At 35.8% G+C, this 24,611-nt stretch overlaps 1 protein-coding gene across 10 annotated transcripts in view; it reads left to right on the top strand.

Moving 5' to 3' along the window:
- CNTN4 (contactin 4) overlaps nucleotides 1-24,611 on the top strand; it is an 874,157-nt gene that overhangs the window by 573,114 nt on the left and 276,432 nt on the right. For all 10 annotated transcript variants that reach the window (XM_008518912.2, XM_070576725.1, XM_070576728.1 and 7 more), the window contains 2 exons: nucleotides 4,487-4,613; nucleotides 11,420-11,595. In XM_008518912.2, the coding sequence (XP_008517134.1) occupies nucleotides 4,487-4,613; nucleotides 11,420-11,595 (303 nt within the window). The remainder of the gene's footprint in view (nucleotides 1-4,486; nucleotides 4,614-11,419; nucleotides 11,596-24,611) is intronic.

Below are 24,611 nucleotides of genomic sequence, written 5' to 3'. Positions count from 1 at the left end.
AACAAACATTGATTTTTGTCTCCCCCCAAAAATAGCTTTTAAAAAGAAAAGGATAAAATAGGATAAGGAGTTTGAGACTCCCTGGTTTAGAGCAGTTTTCCAATAATTTTTAATATTTGATGAACAAAAGGGGAGATGGGTTAAGGGTAGCCTGATCTTTAACCTAAATAAGTTTCTGGTCATGAAATCTCTACTCTTTCCTGAAAACCCAAAGGTTACCCACTCTGTGTTGAAGCATGAAAGGAGCCTTTCCTTAGCATAGGTCTTCTCTCTTCTCTTTACAAATATGCAGTTTACTCAGAAATTAGTGTAGGAGAATTTCTGTGGTACCAAATTTTAGGAAATTCGAGTGGTGTGGTAGAAGTAGCCTAGTGGCCAATTAGCAGGTAGTCTCCAAGGAGGCGAGAACCCAGGAAATCATGAGGTACCAGTATCCACATCTGCACTGAATCCCCCAAGCTGGGGCTGAGATCAATGGGCTCGAATTTATAGGGCTCTATCTGGGCTGTCGGGAACTGACTGCTTCCTCCTTCATCTTAACCATGATTTTCAAGATTCCCAGAAGGATGAAAAATCATTGCCTGCTGCTCCCCTGGGAAATCCCTAATAACAACGTGAGCCCGTTCCCCTAACTTCTTCAAGGCAGGTGAGACACTGGGGTGAGTTTTCACCCTTTTGGGAATCCAAAAGTAAAAATACCAGTCCAAACATGCTGTTGCTCAAGAGGTTCATGATTTATAAATAAAAGGTAGTGGTTGCAGCAGGAATGTCACATGTATCAAGTGACGATAAGATATTACTACAGGTCAATGGACTATTGCATCTCCCTGAGGATGCCTCTTCTTTGTAAATTCAGTGCAGTCCTTGGGAGTTCTCACAAGTAGCTGCTGGAATTCAACTATGAGTATTCTAAGGAGAGGTTGGTTTATAGAACTCCATTTTCTTTGTGTAGGTTGTTTTATAATTTTCTGTACCTGGCTGCTTTCCTGTCAACTATTAATCCAAATGTGCTAAAATTCCTTCTCTAAATGTTATCGAGTGAGGATATGCTGGTTAGACTTTGCCCAAAAGAGAAAGTCTAGGAGTGCGTCTAAAGTCAATGTTGGTTGATTTTCTGCTCTTAGGAAGTGGAGAGCTAGGGACAGAAGGGTCTGTGTTAGTAGTTTTCAAATTTTAGTGTGCAAAAGAATTACCCAGAGAACTAGGTTAAAAGGCAAATTCATGGACCCCAGATTTTTCTTTTGCAGTCAGTCTGGACTAGGGTTTAAAAAAACAAGCATGACATGATTACAATGCTGGTGGTCCACAGTCTAACTTTGAGACATATTGGCTTATTCAGTTTTGTCCTCTGTCGTTTTTTGAGATGCTCCCCTTTACTTCTCTTGGCTGAAAATCGTGGCCACACCTATGGTTACATAGAACAAGTTACTGTGATAAAGGAAAGGGTGAACATTATTTTCTAGGCTTTGAAAATGGCAAATGCGATATCTTTTGTGTGTGCCTTCAAGACACTTGAAAGTCACTTTGTGGCTACTATGCAAAGGTAGAATAAACTTAGTGATACCCCTCTCTGTGTTTCTTCTAAGAATGTCCCTCTCAAGACTCTGTTTTACCCAGGCACCTCAAGATTTGGCGGCAATAAAGCAACTCTGTAACTCTTTTTTTCTCAAAAATGCTGGTAACCCTGGTCTAAAGGTTTTAAAGTTAGGATACCTATTTTCTACACTTGAATAGCTTAACTTTCTAAAATCTCTCCCTCTATCTTTGTGAAACCAAATAGCTCGTCGTTGAAAGACTGGGTTTCGTGAGATGAAATACCGTTCCCTTTATGCTAATATTAATTTCCAGGCAGTGAGCTTGGTTAACCAAGGGAAAATAAAAACTTTTGAAATGTCTTATTTATAGCAAATGCAAAGCATCATTATTATCAATTCTTGTTACAAAATACACAGGAAAAAATATCCTTTTTGTTATTTAAATATGACATGGATACATTGAGAAATAGTACAGATGTTAATCTGCAGCCTCTCAGCTGCATCCTGGGTAATCATTATTATGTTTTATTCTTATTTGGAATTACTGGTAATAGACTGTGTATTTCTGTATGAAATTCAAATCAGGGAACATCAATGAATTGAGATGATTGATATTATATATATATACACACATAATTCTGGAATTGGGACAACAATAGAAATATTTCTCTCTTAGAGTAAAATCTACCAAACTTGCTGCTGTGTTAGTGATCTTGATGAGTAATATTTGCTACTTAACTAAAGATGCCAAAATTCACACAATCCTTAGAGTTGAGTTGAGTTAACCCTTGACCGGCATCTAAATTTGTTTTGAAAATATCTGTGTAGTTGTTGAAAATCTGAAATGTAAATATCTGGATTTTGAAATATCTGCCTTCAAACCATGAGTGTTAAAAAAAAAGTATGTTTACATACTTTTATTTCATGCATTTATTTTGTATTCTTTGATATGTCTTGTTTTCTTTGTTTAAGTCTCTCATTAACATGAAATTTTATACATGGAGTAAGAAGAAAGGATGGTGGTGGTAATATAATTCGTGATGGTTTTGAATGCAGATTTCAAATGCATGTACATATCTGTTTATGGGAGAATAGTCATGGCTTCTTTCCCATTTTAACTGATGTAGAATCCCTGACCTAGTCAAATCCTATTATTTTAGAGATGAGAAAATTGAAGCATAGAGAGGAGGTGATTCTCTATAGATCATGTAGTTAGTACTTGACCCAAGGCATTAAATCTCAGTTCATGGTCTTTTTGAATCTACATCCTGCTTATTCTCACAACAAGGTTATTGGCTGTCCCCACTCCTCTAGAATAAATCAGAATTCTGTTTGGTTATCTTGTGTCCTTAATTTATTTTATATTCCAACCTCAAACTTGTGGATTTTTTTTTTAAAGCCTGGATTAAAAGCCTTAAAAGAAATTACATTACCATTCTTCACCTAGATCCCCAAATCAGCTTTCTTCTTTTTCCTCCGTCCTGATTCACCTGAATGAATTCAGTCTCATCCTATCACCTATCAACAAAAGGCTGGTTATGAAGGTTTTCCAGGATAGCAGATGCAATTCACACCCTTCAAAATAATCACATTTAAGAGGAAAATGGATTGTCAACTACAGAGTGGTATTCATTATCATGTATTATTTACATGATAGCCACTGGCCCTTCTATCTCAAAAGTCATTAGGCAATGCCCAAATCAGCTTCTTGAATACATTAAAATGTGAAAAAAATTACTGTCAAATAGAACAAATCCTTGTTGACCATCTTCTCTGTATAAGCCACTGTACTTGTTACCACAGAACATACAAAAATGAGTAAGATACAGTCATGCTCTCAAGGAGCTTATAGTCCAAAGAAAGGGAAAGAAAGGTACAAAGATACTTGATAGAAAAAGGTGTCTTTTTCAGGGAGATGTAATTTAAGAATCATGTGGTTAAAGGAGGAAGTGTCTAGAAAAGCCTTCTAGGAAAAAAAAAGAACTTGAACCAGATTTTGAAAAATGAAAATCACTTTCATGGGTATAGGTGGTAAGGTGCATTATGATCATTATTTATTATGTATGTATTCTAGAAACATATGTACTCTACACTGCTACTTAAAGTGTCGTTTGTAGATTATTCCAGTCTTTGAATTCTGTTGCTATTCCATGACAAAATAAGTTTCATGCACCCTAGTTTCTCTTATTGAGAGAAAGCATTTAGAAACTCATAGCTATTTGATATTGCTGCCCATCCAAGCTCATGATCAGTGGACTCAACCCATTGAACTTGCTATAGACCAGTTTGGGTTTTACTCAATTTGTGTGCTGAGTTACATATGATTCCAGCTGTGTGATACTTCATAAGCTAGACGATGTATGGGTCCATAACAGGTTGGAAAAAACAAAGAAACTGGTCCTTCATGACTCGAGGTGGTTATTTACCTACATAGCCAATTTAAGAAAGTATTATGCATATTTTAGCAGTACAGACATGTTTCTTATTATTAATGTATTTGCGAAACCATCACTGCTTGCTTCCAATCATATTATCCCATTACAGAGCAGAGAAATTTTAACTTTGTGACATTAGACAGTCTTCCAGGATGACAGCAGCACAAAAGGGATGTAGGAGTCACAAAATGTGAACAAAGTAAAAGGGTGGGCTAAAGACAGATGGAATAATAAGAAGTGGAGGAGAGAAAAGGGAATGCCAAACATTTCTGTGTCTGGAAGTTGTCAATGAAAATAAATTATCGGTATGAATGAAATAGGAAAATCCATATCTCCACTTCATGATAATCCACATATTAGTCTTCAATGGGAAATTTCATTCAGAGGTTGAACTAAGTCTGTTGTATATTACTATTTTTTTGTTAATCTCTTTTATTTTAATTTTGTTGTTTCCTGTTGTTGTTGTTCCTATTCAGAAGATATTCTTCATTTTGGACATTTTCTCTTTCCTTTCAGATGACTATACACTGCATGGTCCAATTTTTATTCAAGAACCAAGTCATGTCATGTTCCCTTTGGATTCTGAGGAGAAAAAAGTGAAGCTTAATTGTGAAGTTAAAGGGAATCCAAAACCTCATATCAGGTTTGTTGGTTTAAAAGCATGTGTTTCCATGTATATAGTTTCTATTATTAAAATCAACCAATACTTATGGAGCACTGCTTATGTAAAGAGCTTTTAGACAGTCATCATAGGATATCCTGAGACACTAAAGAGACAATTGTGCTCATGAAAAGTCAAGTACCCAATATCCTGATTGACACTCTCACTGAAAGCCTTAATATTTCTTAACAACGTGTTTTAAAAACACGTTTTTAAAATGCCTCAGTAAATAGGCAGGAAAGCAAGAAATACTCAGAAGTCAACAAGTAGGTGTGTTTTGAACCCAGAGAAGAAAATTGAACACTAAAAGCAGTTTTCACTTTGATGAACTATGTGAACTGGAGCTCTGGATTTTGCAGCTTCCCAAAATAGACCTGGGACCCAAGGGCTACATCCTTAGAGCATATGTAATGAGAAACAGGCTTGCCTTCACAAGGCACTGCAAGGCAGAAGTAATTGCCTATTTCAAACCTTGGTGCTAAGTGATTTTAACAATAGATGAGACACAGCTGAAAGGAGAGTTAGTGAACTATAAGATATATCTGAAGAAATCATCCAGAGGCAGCAGAAAGGGATAAAGAGAAGCAAAATATTAGAGAGAAAGAGAGAAAGGGAGAGAGAAAGAGAAAAAATATTAAGAGAAAATGTTTACATGTGTCTAATCAGAGTTCCATAAGGAAAGGCAAGAAAGAATTAAGCAGAGACAATACTTAAAGAGAAGGCTAAGGATTTTCCAAAGCTAATTAAAAATACCAACTTATAGATTTAGGAAGCCCAATGAATTTCCAGTAGTACAGGTAAAAATAAAGCCTCATTTAGAATTATCATGGTGAAACAGAACACCATGTTGAAGACATCATCATAAAAATAGCCAAAGTTGTAATACAGATAAACTTCAAAGAGATGACAATTAAACCAGAAGCTGACTTCCCAATAGCAACAAAAAAGTAAGATAGAAGACAGCATCTTCAATATGCTGAGAGATATTAACTGTCAAATTTCTGTATAGCAGAAATACTTTCTAAAAAGGAGAAAAAAATAAATATGTTTTCAGGCAGACAGAAACTGAAGCTTGACCCCGGCAAACCCTCACTAAAGGAAATTCTAATAGATACGCTTTAAGTAGAATAAAAATAATTCCAGGTAGAATATCTGAGATACAAGAACAAATGATAAGTAAAGCAAGTGGTCAAGGTTAATATTTCCACGTGAGATCAATTTTAAACAGTAAGAATACTGTTTTATGAAGGTAAAAAAAGAAAAATTAAAACTCATGATAATAGTAGAAATAAACTGAAAAAGAGATGTACTGCACAATGGATTATCCATATGGTTAACAAAATGAAATAAAATTAGACCCCTACCTCACAGCATGAATACAAAGACGAGTTCCAGGTGAATAGAAGACCTACATGGGACATTTACAGAACTTTTAAAAGATGATAGGCATGCATATTTATGACTTTGGAGGGAAGAAAAGATTTCTCAAATATGACAGAAAAAGCACAAATCATGAAAGAAAATATTTAACTTCATTAATGTTAAAAACGTCTGTTCAACAGAATATACTGAGATGAATAAAATTAGAAGCTTCCAACTGGGAGAAGATATTTTTAATATAGGCCATTAGCAAAGGATTAATATCCAAGTATTTAAAGAATTCCCACAAATTAAAAGTAAAAAACAAGTAACTCAATAGAAACATTAGCAAAAGACTTGAGTAGATACTTCTAAGAAAAGGAATATCAAATATCTAATAAACATATAAAAAGTTTGTCAATACCATTAGTGAGCAGAAATATACAAACTAAAAGTAAATGATACTCTTTCAAACCTACCAGATTAACAGAAATTTAGAAGGCTAAATTTAACATAATATAAATAAATATAACCTGGTACGTTCATACAAGGTAACCCCATGCAGTAGTGAAAATGAGTGAATTACAACTGCATCAACATAATGGATCACAAGAACATAATTTTGAGTAAACAAAGCAAGTTGTGGAAGAATATATAGAGTATAATTCCATATTTATAAAGTTCAAAAACAAGTGAGGTAGAGCAGTTGTTTAAGGATACAAACATACATGATAAAATCATAAAGAAAATCAAGGGCATGGAAAAGTCAAAATTAAAGATTATAATTAACCATTGCGAGGAGAGTGATTGGAATCAGGATAGAAATAAGAGACTTCAAAAATAATAACATTCCTTTTCTTAGTCACATCTTTAGTCATGATTCTTTATAACTGACATATATCTTATAAATATTGTTTAACCTCTATTCAAATTTAATGATAAAAACTTTAAACTAATAACCAATATATAACAGTATGTAAAAACCAAAATAATATATAACGTGCCACAGTTTAGGGGAGAGAGAGATTAGAGTCATTAAGAAGGATTCACAGAAGAAGAGGCATCTGAACTGAGATAGGTAGTTTTCAAATTGGCAGAGGGGAAAGGGCATCCCTACTACTTAAGGGATGATACTATTAGCATAGTGGAAATTATTTTAGAATTTAATTTGTGTGCCCTTTCATTCATTCATTCATCGAACCACCCCAGTGTTTTTCAAACTGAATTCCAGGGTCCATGGAGTTGGCTCTGGAATCACCTGAGGTGAGGAACTGCAGAGTTTCCACCCAAGATTCCACCACAGCAGCTCTGCCTTGAACTGGGTATACATTAGGATTCTGAAAAATCTGTCTTCTAAGAAAGGTGTTTAAAGCACTGTAGGAAGCAGCTGCAGTGTACCAGTCATCTTTGAGCTATTCAAAGATCAATGAACAACATGTGCAAGTAGTGTACATTTTTGCGCATGGCCTAGAAGCAGCAGTGGCTACAGTGACATGTTGGGAGCTGTCTAGATGTGGAATAGTTCTAATGCTATGCTGTAGTGTGAGTAAAGGATGTCCAAGTTCTAGGGCTTCCTGGAAGAAAGAAAGTCTACTTCAGGATGGAGGGAACGTAGTGAAAGTTTCACAGAAAAGCAGACATTTAACTGCATCTGGAGAGTGAATGATCTTTTGCCATATGGTTAGGAGAAGCAAGCACATTCCGGAAAGAAAAAACCCAAAAAACAACTCTCTAATGGACCATATAATTAGGGTGAACATGTAATTTATCATCCAAACCAGGACACTTTTGAGAGTGAAAGGTGACTGTAAATAATTATTCTAGGACAGCAAGTGCAAACCCAGCACTGTCCTGGGCAACCAGGAACGTGTAGTTATTTTCCCTATAATATGTTGAATTCAGTGTTAAATCAAACATTTTAAAATGCTTTATGTAGAAAAAAATAAATGCAAGAGGCAAAGGTTCCTACATACATAAATGATGAGTTAAATGGCCCCAGTTTTTAGTACATAGTCAAGTGTAAGTTCAGATGTTAGCCTTAAATGAAAAATTTTGTAGCAGATTTTGGCAAGTTGCTGTTTTGCTTTTTCCCAAACTGTGACTTTTAACCAACATTGCTCTTGTAACACTGTGCTTCTAGATATAGGGGCTTGCTTTGTTATTTAAAATAAGCCGTGAAACAGAAGCCTATTATGTTTTTAAAGATTACCAGCAAAAGCTGAGAAGAAAACTTTTAATCAAATGAACTAGCAGTTGGTTGCAGTGTACTTTGCTTTCCTTTACACACTTGGCAGTTTCTCTGTAATAGCTGATTGGTACCCGGAGAGCTACAAACTCCCTCTTGTTGAGGGAAAGAGCAAGAGGAAGAATGGAGAGATCAGGTATTTTCAAACATCTTTCTGGCTGAACTTTTTCAGTCTTCAGGCTGACTTTAAGGGGGAAGAAAAAGTAGGAGAAATTCAAGGTGAGATTTTCAGTATCAGGTTTTTCCCTCAGACACCCCAACTGCCCTCTCTTCCTTGTGTTTATTCCCTCAACCGAGCCTTCTCTTTTCATTGTTTCCTGCCTCTCAACTTTGAAAGGATTGACCCAGACCCAGAAAAATGTAAGAAGTTTTGTCTTGTGTCAACTTCCCTTGAATTAAAGTTCCCTAAGGACACATGACATTACTTATTGCACACAGCTTCCCTTTCTAGACAGAAGGAACGTTCAAGTACTTGGTTGCAGTACTTTTGCTCTGAGGTTTGTGTTCAACTAAGTTTGCAGACAGCAAATTCCAAGTCAGAAAGGTCCTGCCCCTTCTTATGTGCCAAGTTGAAACAGTGAACAAAGAAAGAGGGTTTTACTACAACAAATCCCATAGATAGCTTCCCAGCAAGGTCTGAAAAATCGTACCCTCCAGAGTGTCACAGTGTCAGTGTGGTTGTGCACAACCCCACTCTCTGGAGAGAGTTGGGTCATGAGTCGCCAAGTGATTCAGAAATCAGCTAATGAGACTCACCAATTTGCCCTGGCTCTTGGGAAAATCTCTCTTTGTTCCAAATGGGCATTGTCTCTTTATTACCAGTACTTCAGACATCTCTCAAACATTGAAAATAAATTATAAATTTTTCAGGAGTGTTCCAGTATGGAATAAGATAAGGAATTCAGTGCAACCCACATTCAGTTGGAATGAACAGTGACTGCATTGCAATAAAACTTTGTATAGTGCTTTGTAATACAGACTTAACTGCATTTCACAGCAAGCACTTTATTTTCTAAATAATCCCTTTTCCTTTGCTATTTTTATGTAAAAGCAGGTGATAAAGTAGATTAACGGAGTTTCTACAAAGTGTTTTAGGTAGAGATGACTAGTGTAGACAAACCTACAGAGGTTTTCTCATTATCCCCACAATCACTTTTCTAAAAAGACTCACATGGTCCCATTCCTAAATTCCACACTCTGCTTGCAGCTCACATTATATTGCAATTTCCTCTTGGAGTTCTTAGATTTGTCATATTAAATTGCTCCACTATCATTTGAAGTGAGAGTTATGGCCAAGACATGATAGCTGACTCAAAAAAATGTCTAGAGCAGGCAGTCAGCTCTAGAGATTTATGTGCATATAAGACCTGCTAGAATACAACCCAGCTGTTCTCTTTTTATTGCTTGTTACTTTCTTGTTACTGTCGAGCCTAAAAACAGTGTCAGTTTCTAATACCCACCTTCTTATAAACATCGAGAGCTATGTCCCATTCATGATTCTAGCCCACTTTTCCTACCCCTCATGTTTTTAAATTTTTACTTTTCAAAGACATAGATGTGAACATACATTGCTGTGTGTGGTGGGCTAGAATGCTTCACAAACTGTGTATACTCAAAGCTAAAATATCCAGCAAAGAAGTAAAATATTTAGTCAAATTCCACAAGCATTCATTGAGCACAATGAGAGTGTCAAGTTCAAGGCTGCTAAAGGGAGAATACAAAGTGATGTAGGCAAATTACCTACACTGAAGGCAGAATTCCTACATAAAGGAGCAGAGACAATTCTGTAAGAGATTGTGGGAAGCTTTGATTGATTTTGATTAGGAATGTTGAAGAAGACTTCAATTGGAAGAGGTGTCCTCTAAGGTTTACCTTGAAGTTTGAGAGAGATCTTGGCAGGAAGAAAGGGATCATTCTTTAAACATCTACTTTTGTTGATACCAAATATCCAAAATCTTGAAACTAACTGGCCTGTATTTATTCATTTAAATTCTTTTACATTACGCACACCAGTCATACTACTCCAGAATGTTATAACAGCATGCACAATGAGTGTGTATTCACACACACATTTCAATAGTAATATTTTTGGTTTTTTGTCTGTTACTGTTTGAAGGAAATAAAAGGAGTGTCTCATTCTTTACTCCTGTTATTGCTTCTGATCAGTTTCTTTTGTGCTTCAGTGTTTTCTTATTTTTTGGTCTCCCAATGTGAATGCTACTAGGAGACTGTTGATATTTCAGAAGCTCCAACTATGCTGTTTTCATTACCTGATGTTCTGTATGGGATTTGGAAGGGAGGGGGAGAAGAAAATAAGATAGTCATTGAATTGTATTAGTTCAGAAGTTCATAGGTATTCAAAGACTTCTTGAAAGGCAATTTGGTTAAGATAAGCTCCCTTTGGAATGTTATTGGCTGTAAAAAAAAAAAAAAAGTATATCTTGTTACTAAAGCTTCACTGTTTAAATGTGTGAGTCCCACTAAAACTAATTTATTGGGCCAAACACTATAGTCAGACACACAGATGATCCAAGTAAACAAACAGAAGAATAACAAAACTCTTTGCCTCTGTTACCTGATGTCATGATCTGCGGTTTACTGGGAGTGTTGATTGATGTTTGAGTGCCAATGGCTAAGGAGATCTTCAAAGTGATCCATGGTTCAGGCTAGTTTGGTCCTGAAGACAGCTCTAGATCAATACAGTTTCTCTGCTTTGCAGTCACCCATTTCAGTCATATTAAGAACCAAATCAAAGCACCTCTGCTGCAATTTCATCGAATACTCAGCAATCTACCTGAAAGTGGTGTATTCTGTCATCTGTACAGACCCATTTAAAGGATAACTACAAACTAGAAAAATGACTTTTACTGAGGAACCCTATTTGAAGAAAGTTTTACAAGATACTATGGGAAATTTCAAAAAAAAGAAAGTAAAGTGTCTATGCATCATAAGTAGTCACAAAAACAGGTGCTAAAATTTTAATATCATTGTTTATTGTAAAGGACTTGCTCTTTGCATAAGCAATTAAGTTGTCACCAATCCTGGGTACAGCATTTCTAATTTTTTTTACCATGGTTAAAAAAAACAGATATTTTATATGTTTATGGTTTTTATATATTTTAGACAATTCAGAAATATTGATTAATATTACAAGGCTTTATCTACTGGCATTTTTACACTATAGGTGGAAGTTAAATGGAACAGATGTTGACATTGGTATGGATTTCCGCTACAGTGTTGTTGAAGGCAGCTTGTTGATCAATAACCCCAATAAAACCCAAGATGCTGGAACATACCAGTGCATAGCAACAAACTCATTTGGAACAATTGTTAGCAGAGAAGCAAAGCTTCAGTTTGCTTGTAAGTAGCAATTATATCGTGCTGCAAATGTTACCTTGAGTTTTTGTTTTATTGTACCAATAAGGCTTTAAAACAGTTCTCTTTTTAAAAACCAGATTTTAATTTGTTCTATGATCTTATTTACCCTTTTTTCATATTTGGGAAATGTCTTCTTTGTAGGATAAATTGTAAATCTGAGTGGGAAGATGTATTCTGCTTTTATAAGGATTGAGATAGTTTGATTATGTGATAGTTTGGTTATATGATGCTCTATACACACATCAATTCACACACACTCAAATTTACACACATGTAAGTTTACATACACAACAGATTATACACAAACTTTATAAAGAGAGTGTGTATAAGCAAGCAGTTGAACTGCCAGTAACTGAATATGAGAAGTACCTTAACCATAAAACTCAAGTTGAAAAAAAATCTTGGTGGTCTATTATTCCTATAATTCTCCATTTTTTCCTTATTTCATAGAATAGGAAAATTTTAAAAACTACAATAATAAGAAAAACTAAACACAAACAAAGTATTACCTTTTATGTCTTTTATATTTCCAGTTTAGAACAATTAAAATACAAATTGCCGTATCTTAAGACCACCATCTAATAAAAGTTCATGAACATATCAAAGAAAGTGGAATTTAGAAATAACAAGTTAAAAATAAAATTCATAGGCAAGAGCAGTGAGTACACATTTGAGTAGAGACACCTTTGAGAATTAATGTTCAGCTACATTTTTAAGGGTTTATGTATTTGCATATGATTATGTATTTCCTTGTGTAAAATCCCAATTCATATAAAGGTGCATTAATGTCAAATGTTTCATAATTACAAAGTCTGTTGGCAGTAACACTGTAGTCTAGTCTTATTAACAAAATCTTCTCTGGGAATTCAACATCAAATATACCTAATAATCCAGTGCTTAATCTATTATTGCCATTTGGTGGAATTTTTATTAGTTGAGAAATGAATTTTCTAAGTATTAGGTATATATGGGAAATAGGATTATTTTGTTTGTGAATGTCTCCTGAGATAGTCTTCCAAATATTCTTAGGTGTGCAGAATAATAGGAGGATAATACGTCTGATTGAGTGCTACAGAACCAAAGTGTTTATTTCTCTTGGTTTAATACAAGTGTTTAATACAAGTTTAATATTTGTACTTATTTTTTAGTAATGACAAATGAATTTTGTTGGATTCATTTTGGAAAATAATCATAAAATCGACTTTCAGAGTAGAGAAAATCTCTGTATTCAGCCACTCTTGTACTTTGTTTTTTGCATTTTATAGTGTAGGAAAAATTTTTCAAAGACAAAAAATAGAGATTGACATAGCATTACCAACATTTTGTTTTTTTAACTTTGACATTTAAAAGCATATTACCAACTCTTAAGATTGTCCTTTTGTGAATGTCCAGGCATTTCAAGTACAAAAGTATCTGAAAGACAGAATCTCATATTCAAGGACAGTTATTTAAATAGAATAGTTTAGCCTAAGGAAAAGCTCTACCACCCATTTTGTGGTTGAGTTGACCTCAGGACCAGTGTTTGCAATCCACCTTGCTTATCCCACTTCATGTATGATATAAACATCTTGCCCCCCTCAGAATTCTTGGCTGATAATCACTCAACTTGAAAAATTTTAAAAATAGAGAGCTCACCTATTCATCACAAAGCATCCTGGCCCTCAGTAGACTGCCCTAGTTGTTCAAAAATACAAAAACAAACCCAACATCTCTTCCTTAAAATTGAGCTAGATATCTAAATTTCCATCACTTTCGCTCCCAGTGCTTACTTATGTTTCTTGTTGGGTTCAAATATGTGAAAATATGATCATGTCCCTTGTCCTATAATTCTTTTCTTCTCCAGGTACTTAATCCACAACCATCTTCTTCACAATGCACTCAATTATGTTAAATCATCTATTAAATTGTGACCGTATAGAATTGTTCCCAATTCCATGCATGTACATTGACGTTTGCACAGGACAGTGGGAACAGTAGTATCCCATGATGTGAACTTATGAATGCAGCTGACAATGATACTCATTTTTTTAAAGCCTAGGTCTCATATTGTGACTTTGTTTTGAACATACAGTCATGTAAAATCTGAGGATTGATTTTTCATGAATGTCTTTTAATCCAGAGCTACCCAACCATATTATTTTATTAACCTAAATTCGGAATATTATATTTACCCCTATTAAATTCACCTTCTGAGTAGTGACCCTTTGGTCTATCACAGTTGAAATTTATTTTTAATCTTTTTTTATCTGACATATTGATTATCCTCCTACTGTAGTATCAGCAGAAAATTTGATAAGCATCTGTCCATTCAAATAGTTGATAAAACATGTTGACCAGGATGGGCAGCATGCCAGCAGAGAACTTCCACTAAGATGAGATTGAACTTTAAATCAATATTCTTTGCATACTCTTGTTCAGTTAGCTACAAATTTACTCAAACGTGCTATAATTGAACCCCAGTTCCTCCTACTTGTTCTTAAAGTCATGCGAATCTTTGCCAATGTCTTGTTAAAATCAAGATGTGCTGCTGTCTCTACAGCTTCTGTTCCTACCTGGTCTCTGCATCTTCTCTTAGACCGTCTTTAACTATTTATCATAAAACAGCCCGAATAATCTTTTAAACATGTAAATGAGATCATTGCATTTTGCTGCCTTATGCCTTCTACTGCACTTAGAATAAATCTCAAATTCATTACCATGATCTCATTTTAATTTCTTGAAAATGACAAACTATCTTTTACAATAGACCTTGATACTTTCGTTCCCTCTGACTGATATGCTTTTCTCCTCATACTTCACATGCTCACTTCTTATAATCCTTAGTTCTCAAATTAGGTATGACCTTCTAAGAGAAAGTTTCCATATCACCCTGTCTAATGTAGGAAGTAATTCCTATCATTTCTTCTCCTCTCCTCTGCCCACCTTCTTCTAACCCTCTACTTCTACATAATAGCATCCTCTATTTCATTTATTAGAACTTAATATAACCTGGAATGATTTTGTATATTTATTTTTTTCTCATTATTTAACTCCTATGATTGATAGAATCTAAGTTCTGAGAGAGCTGAGACTATCTTGTCCATCCTTATATCTCCGGAGTCTAGAACGCTTTATATGTATGAATAAAGGAATTCTGTTATTAATTGCATATTCAGTGACACAACAAAGAAAATATATATATAAAATTATTTGGGGGGATGATGTATTTTTATAGACCCATGCCCTTTCTATTTTAGTCATTTTCTGGAGTCCAGCCTCTAGATCATCAATCTATAGTTTCTAGATTTTTTTTCCTATCTTTTTTTAATTAAAAGAAAATCAAAGGATGTTGCCTTTTTTCAAAAATCATGTTTAATTGATTCAAATGAAATACCTTTCTTCAGTGATGTAAGGTGAAGCATGACAGTGCTTTTGAATATTGCTGTGTAATTTCTTTCACCCCAAGCGTTTTCATAACCACTGAGAAAAAAAATGTCTTTTGACCATAGTTACTGCACTATAATATGCAAGTGAAAATATTTTGTTATTTTTAATCATATGATTTTATAGCTGAAATGGACCTTAAAGTTTTCCTGTCCTGTATCTTTTTAAAAATGAAATTGAAGATTTGAATAACTGAATTACTCATTGTAATTTGCACAGTTAATAAGTGACAGCCTAGGAACACCAGCCTCTACTCCTGGTTCAGTGCACCCTGGCCCATCTCTATCTTAGCTCCAGTTTACTTTATAAGAAAAACATCTCTTCATCTTTATACGACATGTTACAACTTTAAGCTTCATTTATATACTTTAAATAATTTTATCCATAGGACAATCTTATAAAGTAGACATTATTACGGATTATTTTTAAAATATTTTCATGGAGCTTTTATAGCCAGAATTTGATAATCTCTTGCATTTAGCATTTTCAAAAATAAATTAATTCACATAACCAAAAATTCTAGTTAATGGATATGCCTCTGAGAACCTGTCCCTCCCCAACTTTTTTCATTCGATACCTATAGGCTGGAAATCCTTGATCAAACAGGCATAGCATAATTTAAGTTACTCTTGATGAAGTATGGACATTTTCATGAGCATACATTATTATAATGTAATTTGAATCACATTTTGTTTTTCGCTCCCCCTGCAATATTAAGCCATCAGCAATCACTTCTCTTGTTGTCACTTAGCCTGTTTCGTTTTTTTTTTTTAAAGATTTTATTTTTTTCCTTTTTCTCCCCAAAGCCCCCCGGTACATAGTTGTATATTCTTAGTTGTGGGTCCTTCTAGCTGTGGCATGTGGGATGCCGCCTCAGCATGGCTTGATGAGTGGTGCCATGTCCACCCCCAGGATTCGAACTGATGAAACACTGGGCCGCCTACAGCGGAGTGCGCGAACTTAACCACTTGGCCATGGGGCCAGCCCCATAGCCTCTTTCTAATAGCAGGCTACCAATACCCCTTCTATTGTTTACTCCTTCTATTTCACCTGGGGTAGAAAACTTGGTTGATTGATTTGCCAGGGTCTACCCAGTGCCTAGCGCTTAGTAAGCTCACAATAGTAGTTGTTGAATAAGTTGTAAGAATTGGATGTTAGAGTCATCAGGCCATGTTTGGGGCCTGAGTTGAACTCCTGAGTTCAAGGACTTTGTGATAGTCTTTGTATCCCGAAAACTCAAGCCTGAAAGTATGCGTAGCTTCAATGAAGCATTTAGGAATAGCTTTCCTTTTACTGTAGGCATGCCTCTTCAACCTCCATCTGCTGCACCTCCCCCTCCACCCAGGGGGAAAAACAAGTTGGACATCCTTTGATTCTAATGTAGGCAACTCAATCAGAAGATAAGGCCAGGAGTAGAGGGAATTTCAGTTCATTATTTCCACAGCTTAGTGGTGAGGATTTTTCCAAAGCTGTGTCTATATTGACTGCTATAGCCCCATCACTCTAGCTGCCTACTTCCCCAGCTGAACATCCCAATCTAAATGTGCTTGAGAATCACTGTACACAGTTATGCTGCAAAACAATTTTTTTTCTCTGACATATAGACATGGATATTTTTTAAAGTAAATTGCAATACACACTCATACACTCACAAAATATCTAAGTCACTATTTTTTTAAAAAATTGGGAATGTGGACTTGAGAAGGCGAGATACTCTATTGCCTAAGTTTTGATGGACTGGAATGGTGTTCATTGCTCCACTTCGCTTTGTGTGTCCCACGATGTCTCTAAAACTCAGACTTCAAATCAGCACTGGGGATAACCATACTTCCCCCTTAGGGTTGTTATGAAGATTAAGTTATAAAGCATATGCAAAATCCCAGAATAGTTCCTAGCATGAGAACGTTAGTCAATAACTCCTTCTCTACTTTCCCGTCTCTCTTCTCTTCCTTTCCCCCTCTTTCCCTCCCTTTCCTGTCTTGAAAATAAGAATAATAATTAACATTTATTAAGAGCTTAGGTAGGGTGGGAAGAGTACAAGCCCTGGATTAGATTCCTTGGGTTGAACTTCAGCTCTTCCCGTAACCCTGTGACCTTGGACAAAGTACTTCTCTCTGCCTCAGTTTCTTTATCCATAAAACGTGGTTAATAACTGTACTCCCTTTGTTGTGAGGATCAAATAAATTAATGCTGATAAAACTTCTAGATCATTGTCTAGCATACATTGAGTTTAATAAATGTTAGCTATTGTTATAATTTTTATTAGAATTTTATCAATCTATGTCAGATATTATGATGAGTACTTTGGAAGCATTATCCTATAAGTTCTCAGCATAACCACAGGAAGTATAGGTGTTTTTTTCATTTTATAGGTGAAGAATCTGAGGACTAGTGAAATGAGATAACTTTCACCAAGGGTACAGTAGAAGGAGGAGGAGCCAGCATAGGAACCTGAGCACCTAACTCCTGAGCAGATGTCCATTACATGGCATTTGACACGCACAGTTCCCCCATGACACTTAAAACTACACTTTTCAAATGGAATTTATATTCAAACCATAGATTTGGGTGGTTGATAAAATGTTTCCTTTGTAGACGGAAACTTGGATTTTTAAAAAATGTTTGCAACCTTTAATGTAGCACATCCATCATTATGTTTTTTGTTTTTAATTTTTTACTTATGGGCTTCTTTGATGCCATCATACTGTTGATTTACTGTTAGCATCTAAAAGCATAATGTTATATACTGCAATTATGCATACATTTGCAACTCTAATTTTAATATAATTGGTTTCAGGTTCCATAATGAGAAAAATTAATAACAATATTTCTGCTCTAAAAGTTACTATGCAAATTTCCAGTTTATTGCAAGTAGGTTGTAAAACATTCTGGATATTGATATTTTATGGAAATAACTGTGGGTTATTATGACTGTGGGTAAACAGTATATCTCCAAGCAGTAAAAGATATATTATTATAAGTTCTCTTAGTCCCATATCATTCCTCCCCCACATGTGAAAAAGATGCACTTTAAATATAGATTATTATGAGGAGCTTCCAAGAGAATAATCCAATAACTGCAGATTTTAGCCTGTCAAACTGATTGCTTCATAAACATTGTTTGGGGCCTCTTCCTGGAAGTTCAACTGTCTTGTAACAGTTCAGATCTTCAAAACAGAAGAATTAAGCTATTCATCATCTCAAGTTGTAAGATGACTATCATTCATACCTAAGTACCTCCAAATTGCTCATGGTTAAATTAAATTATTTGACAAAATCAAGTTGCCTGCCTGCTGTAGGGAAACTGGCATAGTCTTGGCCATGGCAAGTTGGTGTTCTTTTGAAGGAAGCAACAGAGTGCTATCTATGCTTCTCTCTTTTGGTACCTCGCCTGAGGTGAGAAAAGAAACTAAACTGGTACACTACTCATGCCCTGCCTATCTACCTCCTGAACTTGCATTAAAGGGAAGGGGATAGAAAAGGGAAATTATGAAAAAAAAGAGAAAGGATGGAATTGGTAAGTGAAGGGTCTTAGGTGCAAAAGCCACTCAGTTTTGCCCTTCCTGTGCCCTCAAGAAGTGTATTTATCAGGATAAAGTAACTCAATAAACCAGTCCATTCTGAGGTAAGTTTCAGTTAGCTTTATCAGTTATTTGGCAGCCAACATTTTTTGTGATAAAAAAATCACATTGATGAACAGCAGCTGGTTAGACAGCTTCATTGAAAAAGATCTTTCTTGTGCCTACTACAGTAAACCTTGTCTGAGTTCTCCTTAATTTGGGGCACCCTCTGACAATTGTGGTTATGATGGTAATAATGATTAGAAAAATGTATTAAATTTTGAAGGTTGTACTGTATTCTAACTGGGGCTCTTGACAACCTGGTTTTTGAGCCTTGATCATTGCTTCTATTCATAGTAAATCTCAAGTGTTCATTGCTTTTAATATTCAGTAATTAGTTTATCCTTCATAGCCAAAGAATGAAATATGCAGTCAATTGGAACAATAGCTGGGGGTTTGATAGATGGCCAAACCCATGACTGGCTTGACTGATTTTTAATTCGGAAGGCTGCTTAAATAGGCAAACTTTTGTTTCTGAGCGATAAAATATTGACGGATGACTGTTTGGATAAATAATTTGTGAATATTTAGATCAATTAAAACTTAACCCACTAAGGAACATTTGAATGACAAACCGAAAACATTTATCATTTGAAAGCTTTGATCCTCGATAAAAGAATAGATTTTTCTCATTTGAGTACTTAGAAGAATTCAAACCAAACTTGCTGAGTTTCTGAAATGGTCCTTTTTGTAGATACTCTCTGCCATTTACTATAGTAGTAGAAGGACATTTCTGGTGACAATTCATGTCTATTGAGAATTCTGTAAGGTGAACCTTAACAACTAGTCGATTTATGGCCATGCTATTGGTTCTTAGTGATGGTGACCGTTGTGAGTTGTGGTATAATGAATAATTGAAATTCACATGTATACATTATTCTCACTTGTATTTTTTTCTGTCCCTCCCACAAAACCTGTTAATGTATAGACACTAGTTAATTGCAGCTGTTAGTTTGTTGGGTGTATCTCCTTCCAGTCATCCCACAGTCCCACTTGGGGTCTATATGACTGACAAAGAGTAGTTTGTGACTAAATCAATGAAGTATAGAGATTTTTTTAAAATTCAGGAGCATTCTGAATATACAGTACACATGAAAATTCACAACCAAGACCAGATGAGAATCCAAACAAGCTTGATCAGACAGGGCTTTAAAAAAAAATCACTGAAGTTAAAAACAACTAACACTGTATTTTAATTTAAAAAAAATCAAGTTACTAAAATATCATGCCTTTTTGTTTCATTGTTGTGAATAATTCAGTCCATAAATATTAAAATAATTTTGATTGTTTTTCAAGTTTAATTTTTTTTTTTTGGAGGAAGATTAGCCCTTAGTTAACATCTGCCACCAATCTTCCTCTTTTTGCTGAGGAAGACTGGCCTTGAGCTAACATCCGTGCCCATCTTCCTCTATTTTAGGTAGGATGTGTGCCACAGCACAGCTTGACAAGCGGTGTATAGGTCTACACCTGGGATCTGAACTAGCGAACCCTGGGCCGCTGAAGCTGCAAGGTGTGCATTTAACCACTGCACCACTGGGCCGGCCCCTCAAGTTTAATTTTTAATCACTGATGATCAAGTCTTACCATCACTCTGCTTCAAGTTTGGGTAAAGTTTTAGTCAACAATCAGTTAAGTGTTGCCATTTAGTTGAAAGAGAGGAGCAACTTCTGGATGAGAGAAAATGTCACATACAGAGTATCACTCTAACCATATCACTATCCATTCTTTTTCAAGAGTTTTTATTTGAGAGGTTATGATGTTGTAGACCATATACAAATATTCAATTGATTCAAAATTCAAAATCTAGTTGACCACCTAGTGAGTTGTGAGTAGAATAGTAACTTAGTAATAGTAAATAGTAAATAGTAGTGGATTGAATAGTAACCTACCAAAGATATATCCACCTAGAACCTGTCAAAGTGACCTTATTTAGAAAAAGGGTCTTTTCAGGTATAATTAAGGATCTCAAGATGAGATCATCCAGAATTGTGCAGTTGCGACCTTAAATCCAATGGCAAGGTCCTTATAAAAGACAGAGGAGAAGAAGAAACAAAGAGGAGCAGGCAATATGACCATGGAGGCAGGGATTGGAGTGATGCAGCCAAGGACTGCCGAAGATCGCCAACAGTCTTCAGAGGCTGGAAGAGGCAAGGAAGAATTCTCCCCTTGAGCCTTCACAGTGAGCGCAGCCCTGATGACACCTTAATTTCAGACTTCCAGCCTTCAGGATGTGAGAGAGTAAATTTATGTAGTTTTAAGCCACCAAATTTGTGCTAACTTGTTTACAGCTGCCCTAGGAAACTAATAGACCAACATATTCACATTTTCTTTCCTTTTCTTTCCAGAACACTGTCATCAAGGAAAAATAAAACCTCCTAGGGAATGAGACTGAAATCAGGTGCTTTTGTAACTTAACTGTGTTACGGAGCATTGTATTGAGAGGAATGGCCTTGATTAAATGTGGGATAATCCGTGCAAGTTTTTTGTCACCCTATGCATTTTCCCCTGGAGAGCATAACTAGGTTTTGAACCTTATATAGCATGATTTGATGAAATAATGAAAAAAGGTAGCTGCAGAAATTCAAAAAGTAACCTCTTCTTTTGTCCAGCACTTTTCTGCCTCTCTCTAGGCCTTCTCTAAAATAGGCAGGATTGGTCCTTTCTCCATAGGACAATGATTTGATGTGATTCAGAGTAGTTGGTTGGCCCTGAGGCCCTCTCTCTGGATTTCTTTTCTTCTAGGTCATTTTCCCTGAATTTGACCCCTTTGTCTGCTACTCCAAAACCGTAGAAACTAGCTATTATCACATTTAGAGTGTCTGACCTACCTGTGGCTGTAACAGTTCGACTGTGGTCTCTCATGCATTGTTATGGTTCCTATTATGACATTTCAAGCTGCAGAAAGCCCCTGGGCTATCGAGGGCCAGATTCTGTTGTCTTCCCAATCAGCACCTTTAACTGAGTAAACTCATCTGAACGAGCCATTTACCTCCTAGCTGACATGTGCTTTATGCACCACTCCTCTGCTCTCACATGTGATCTCTGTAGAGAGTAAAGTCTGCTTTAGGATTTAGAGGTTAAATCTCAAATTCAGGGGCATCATGAAAAGGTAGGTGTGTGTATGTGTGCATGTGTGTATTTTCTAAGAACTAAATTATTCTGTTAGATATTTTACCAGAGATTAAATTCTGTACTACCCACTATACTCTCAACGGATTGCACTGCCGGCCAGTAATTTCTCCCTGATATATGCATTTAAGATACACACTAATTATGATCAGTGTATTAATTCGCTGCCAAATACTTGCATTCTTGTATATCATTAGCATTTCAGATTTGTTCATTTTTTCATAGCGTTTACTTCCCCATCCTCCAAAATTCAATACAGTCTTGTGCTTGAGCAATCTGTTATCACAGCCTCATAAAATTTAGATTAATTATACCTTATAGATCATCTTTTAAGTAGCCCACATTTATTTTAAAAAGGTAGGTGGAGGGTAAGGAAATCAACAAATGGACTTTCTTATTTGTAACCTCAGTGATGACTTTCCTCTACTTTTTTCAAATGTTATCACCAATAAGGCAGGTATTTATGAATAAGTGCTGAATAAATATTTGCATGATAAATGAAGCTGAATGAATATATGAATCAACCAATGAAAAAATATAAGAGAAACAGAAATGCCTTGCCCTGTACCAGCCTGTAATATAATATTTCCTCTTTAATACTCTATTTTCTTGAACTGAGAAGTACATTTTTTAGTGTTTGTCTTTTTTTTCTTCTTTTAAATCATTAAGGAACTATTGCCTCTTACTTTCAACACCATGTCTTTTTTTTGGTAACAGCTTGTTATGTTATATACCATATTATTCCACAATTTAAGATACACAATTTAGTTAACTTTTAGTATATTCACAAAGTTTTGCAATTGTCACCACTATCTAATTTCAGAGCAGTTTCATTAGCTTGAAAAAGAAACCCTATACTCATTAATAGGCAATCCTCATTCCTTTCAGCTCCTGACAACTACCAATCTACTTTCTGTCTCTATGAATTTGCCCATTCTGGACATTTCATAAGTGTAATCCTACAGTAGGTGGCCTTTTGTGACTTGTTTATTTCAATTAGCATAATATTATCGAGGTTCATCTATGTTGTAGCATACATCAGTACTTCATTTCTTTTTATGGCCAAATAGTATGCTGTTATATGGAAATAACACCATTTTGTTTGTCCATTCATCAGTTGTTGGACATTTGGGTTGTTTCCACTTTTTGGCTATTCTGAATAAAGCTGCTATGAACATTCATTTATAAGTTTTTTAATTTCTTTTGGGTATATTCCTAGGAGTGGAATTGCTAAGTCAAATAGTGACTATGATTAACATTTTGAGCAACTGTCAAATTCTTTTCCAAATTGATGTGACATTGTATAATCCATTAACAGTGTATTATATTGGGTTGATGCTCCATTTTGAGTTAATTTTTGTGTATGTTGATGTTGGGGTTCAACTTCATTCTATATAAATTTTTCTGAGATTCATTCTCTTGCATATGTATATCCAGTTGTCCCAGCATCATTTGTTGAAAAGATGGTTATTTTCCCATTGAATGGTCTTGCACGCTTGTCGAAAGATCAATTGACCATAAATGTAAGAGTTTATTTCAGTGCTCTCAATTCTTTTCTTTTTTTTAAAGTATACTTTTTTTTGGTGAGGAAGCTTTCTTTGGTGGCCCTGAGCTAACATCTGTTGCCAATCTTCCTCTTTTTTTTTCCTCTCCCCAAAGCCCCAGTACATAGTTGTATATCCTAGTTGTCAGTCATTCTAGTTCTTCTATGTGGGATGCAGCCACAGCATGGTGTGGTTGGTCTGTGCCCAGGATGATGAGTGGTGTGTAGGTCCATGCCCAGGTTCTGAACCAGTGAACCGGGGTCTGGTGAAGGGGAGCCCTTGAGCTTAACCACTCAGCCACAGGGCCGGCCCCAGGGCTCTTAATTCTATTCCACTGATCTATGTCTGTCCTTACACAAGTACCACAAGGTATTGATTACTGTAGCTTTATAGTAAGTTTTGAAATCAAGAAGTATCCATTAATAGCATCATAAGATCAAAGAAATATGATGCACATATCACATAAACTATAAACTCCATCCTACCTTCCGTATATGCAAAGCATATGGCCTTTGGGCATGTAATATAAAATTCAATATTGATAAATTCTGGGCTGTCTAATCTTAAAAAACATCACATTTGGAGCCTTGACAATCTAATCCACTGTTTCCTCAAATTTGACAAAGAATTCATTTTTCCTTACTTCTCAGAGTCTCAGTTCTGTTTTCCTCTAACAAGAATGCTTGTGATTTTGTAAGAGCAATTACTATTTTATAGGTCAAGCATACTCTAAATCTATAGAGAAATATTTTTCTCTAAGGCATTGAAGTCCTAGGAGAACCATTAAATAAGCTGCCAGACCATTTAACATTGGCCAGCACATCTCCATTGCTAACTCTTCCAGGAAGTGTGGAGAGGTAATTGCTGTATTTGCATACCTAAAGGGCCCTTGGTGGGTTTTCTCAGAACAAAGAATACTCTTGACCCAGGGTTTATTTTAAAATGTCAGTTTTCCTGGGGCCAGCCCAGTGGCACCACCAGTTAAGTTCCCACGTTCTTCTTCGGAGGCCCGGGGTTCACCGGTTCAGATCCTGGGTGTGGACATGGCAGAGTTTGGGACATGGCAGAGTTTGGCAAGCCATGCCGTGGCAGGCATCCCACGTATAAAGTAGAGGAAGATGGGCATGGATGTTAGCTCAGGGCCAGTCTTCCTCAACAAAAAGAGGAGAATTGGCAGCAGATGTGAGCTCAGGGATAATCTTCCTGAGTCGGGGAGGGGGGGGTGAATGTCACTTTTCCTCTCTCCACCAGAGTACTTTATAATAAATCACTTCTTCTAAAT

Source organism: Equus przewalskii, chromosome 15, assembly GCF_037783145.1.
Source record: "Equus przewalskii isolate Varuska chromosome 15, EquPr2, whole genome shotgun sequence".
Taxonomy (NCBI): Eukaryota; Metazoa; Chordata; class Mammalia; order Perissodactyla; family Equidae; genus Equus; species Equus przewalskii.
Note: the sequence above shows the minus strand (reverse complement) of the source record. Positions and strands in the feature narration are given on the sequence as shown.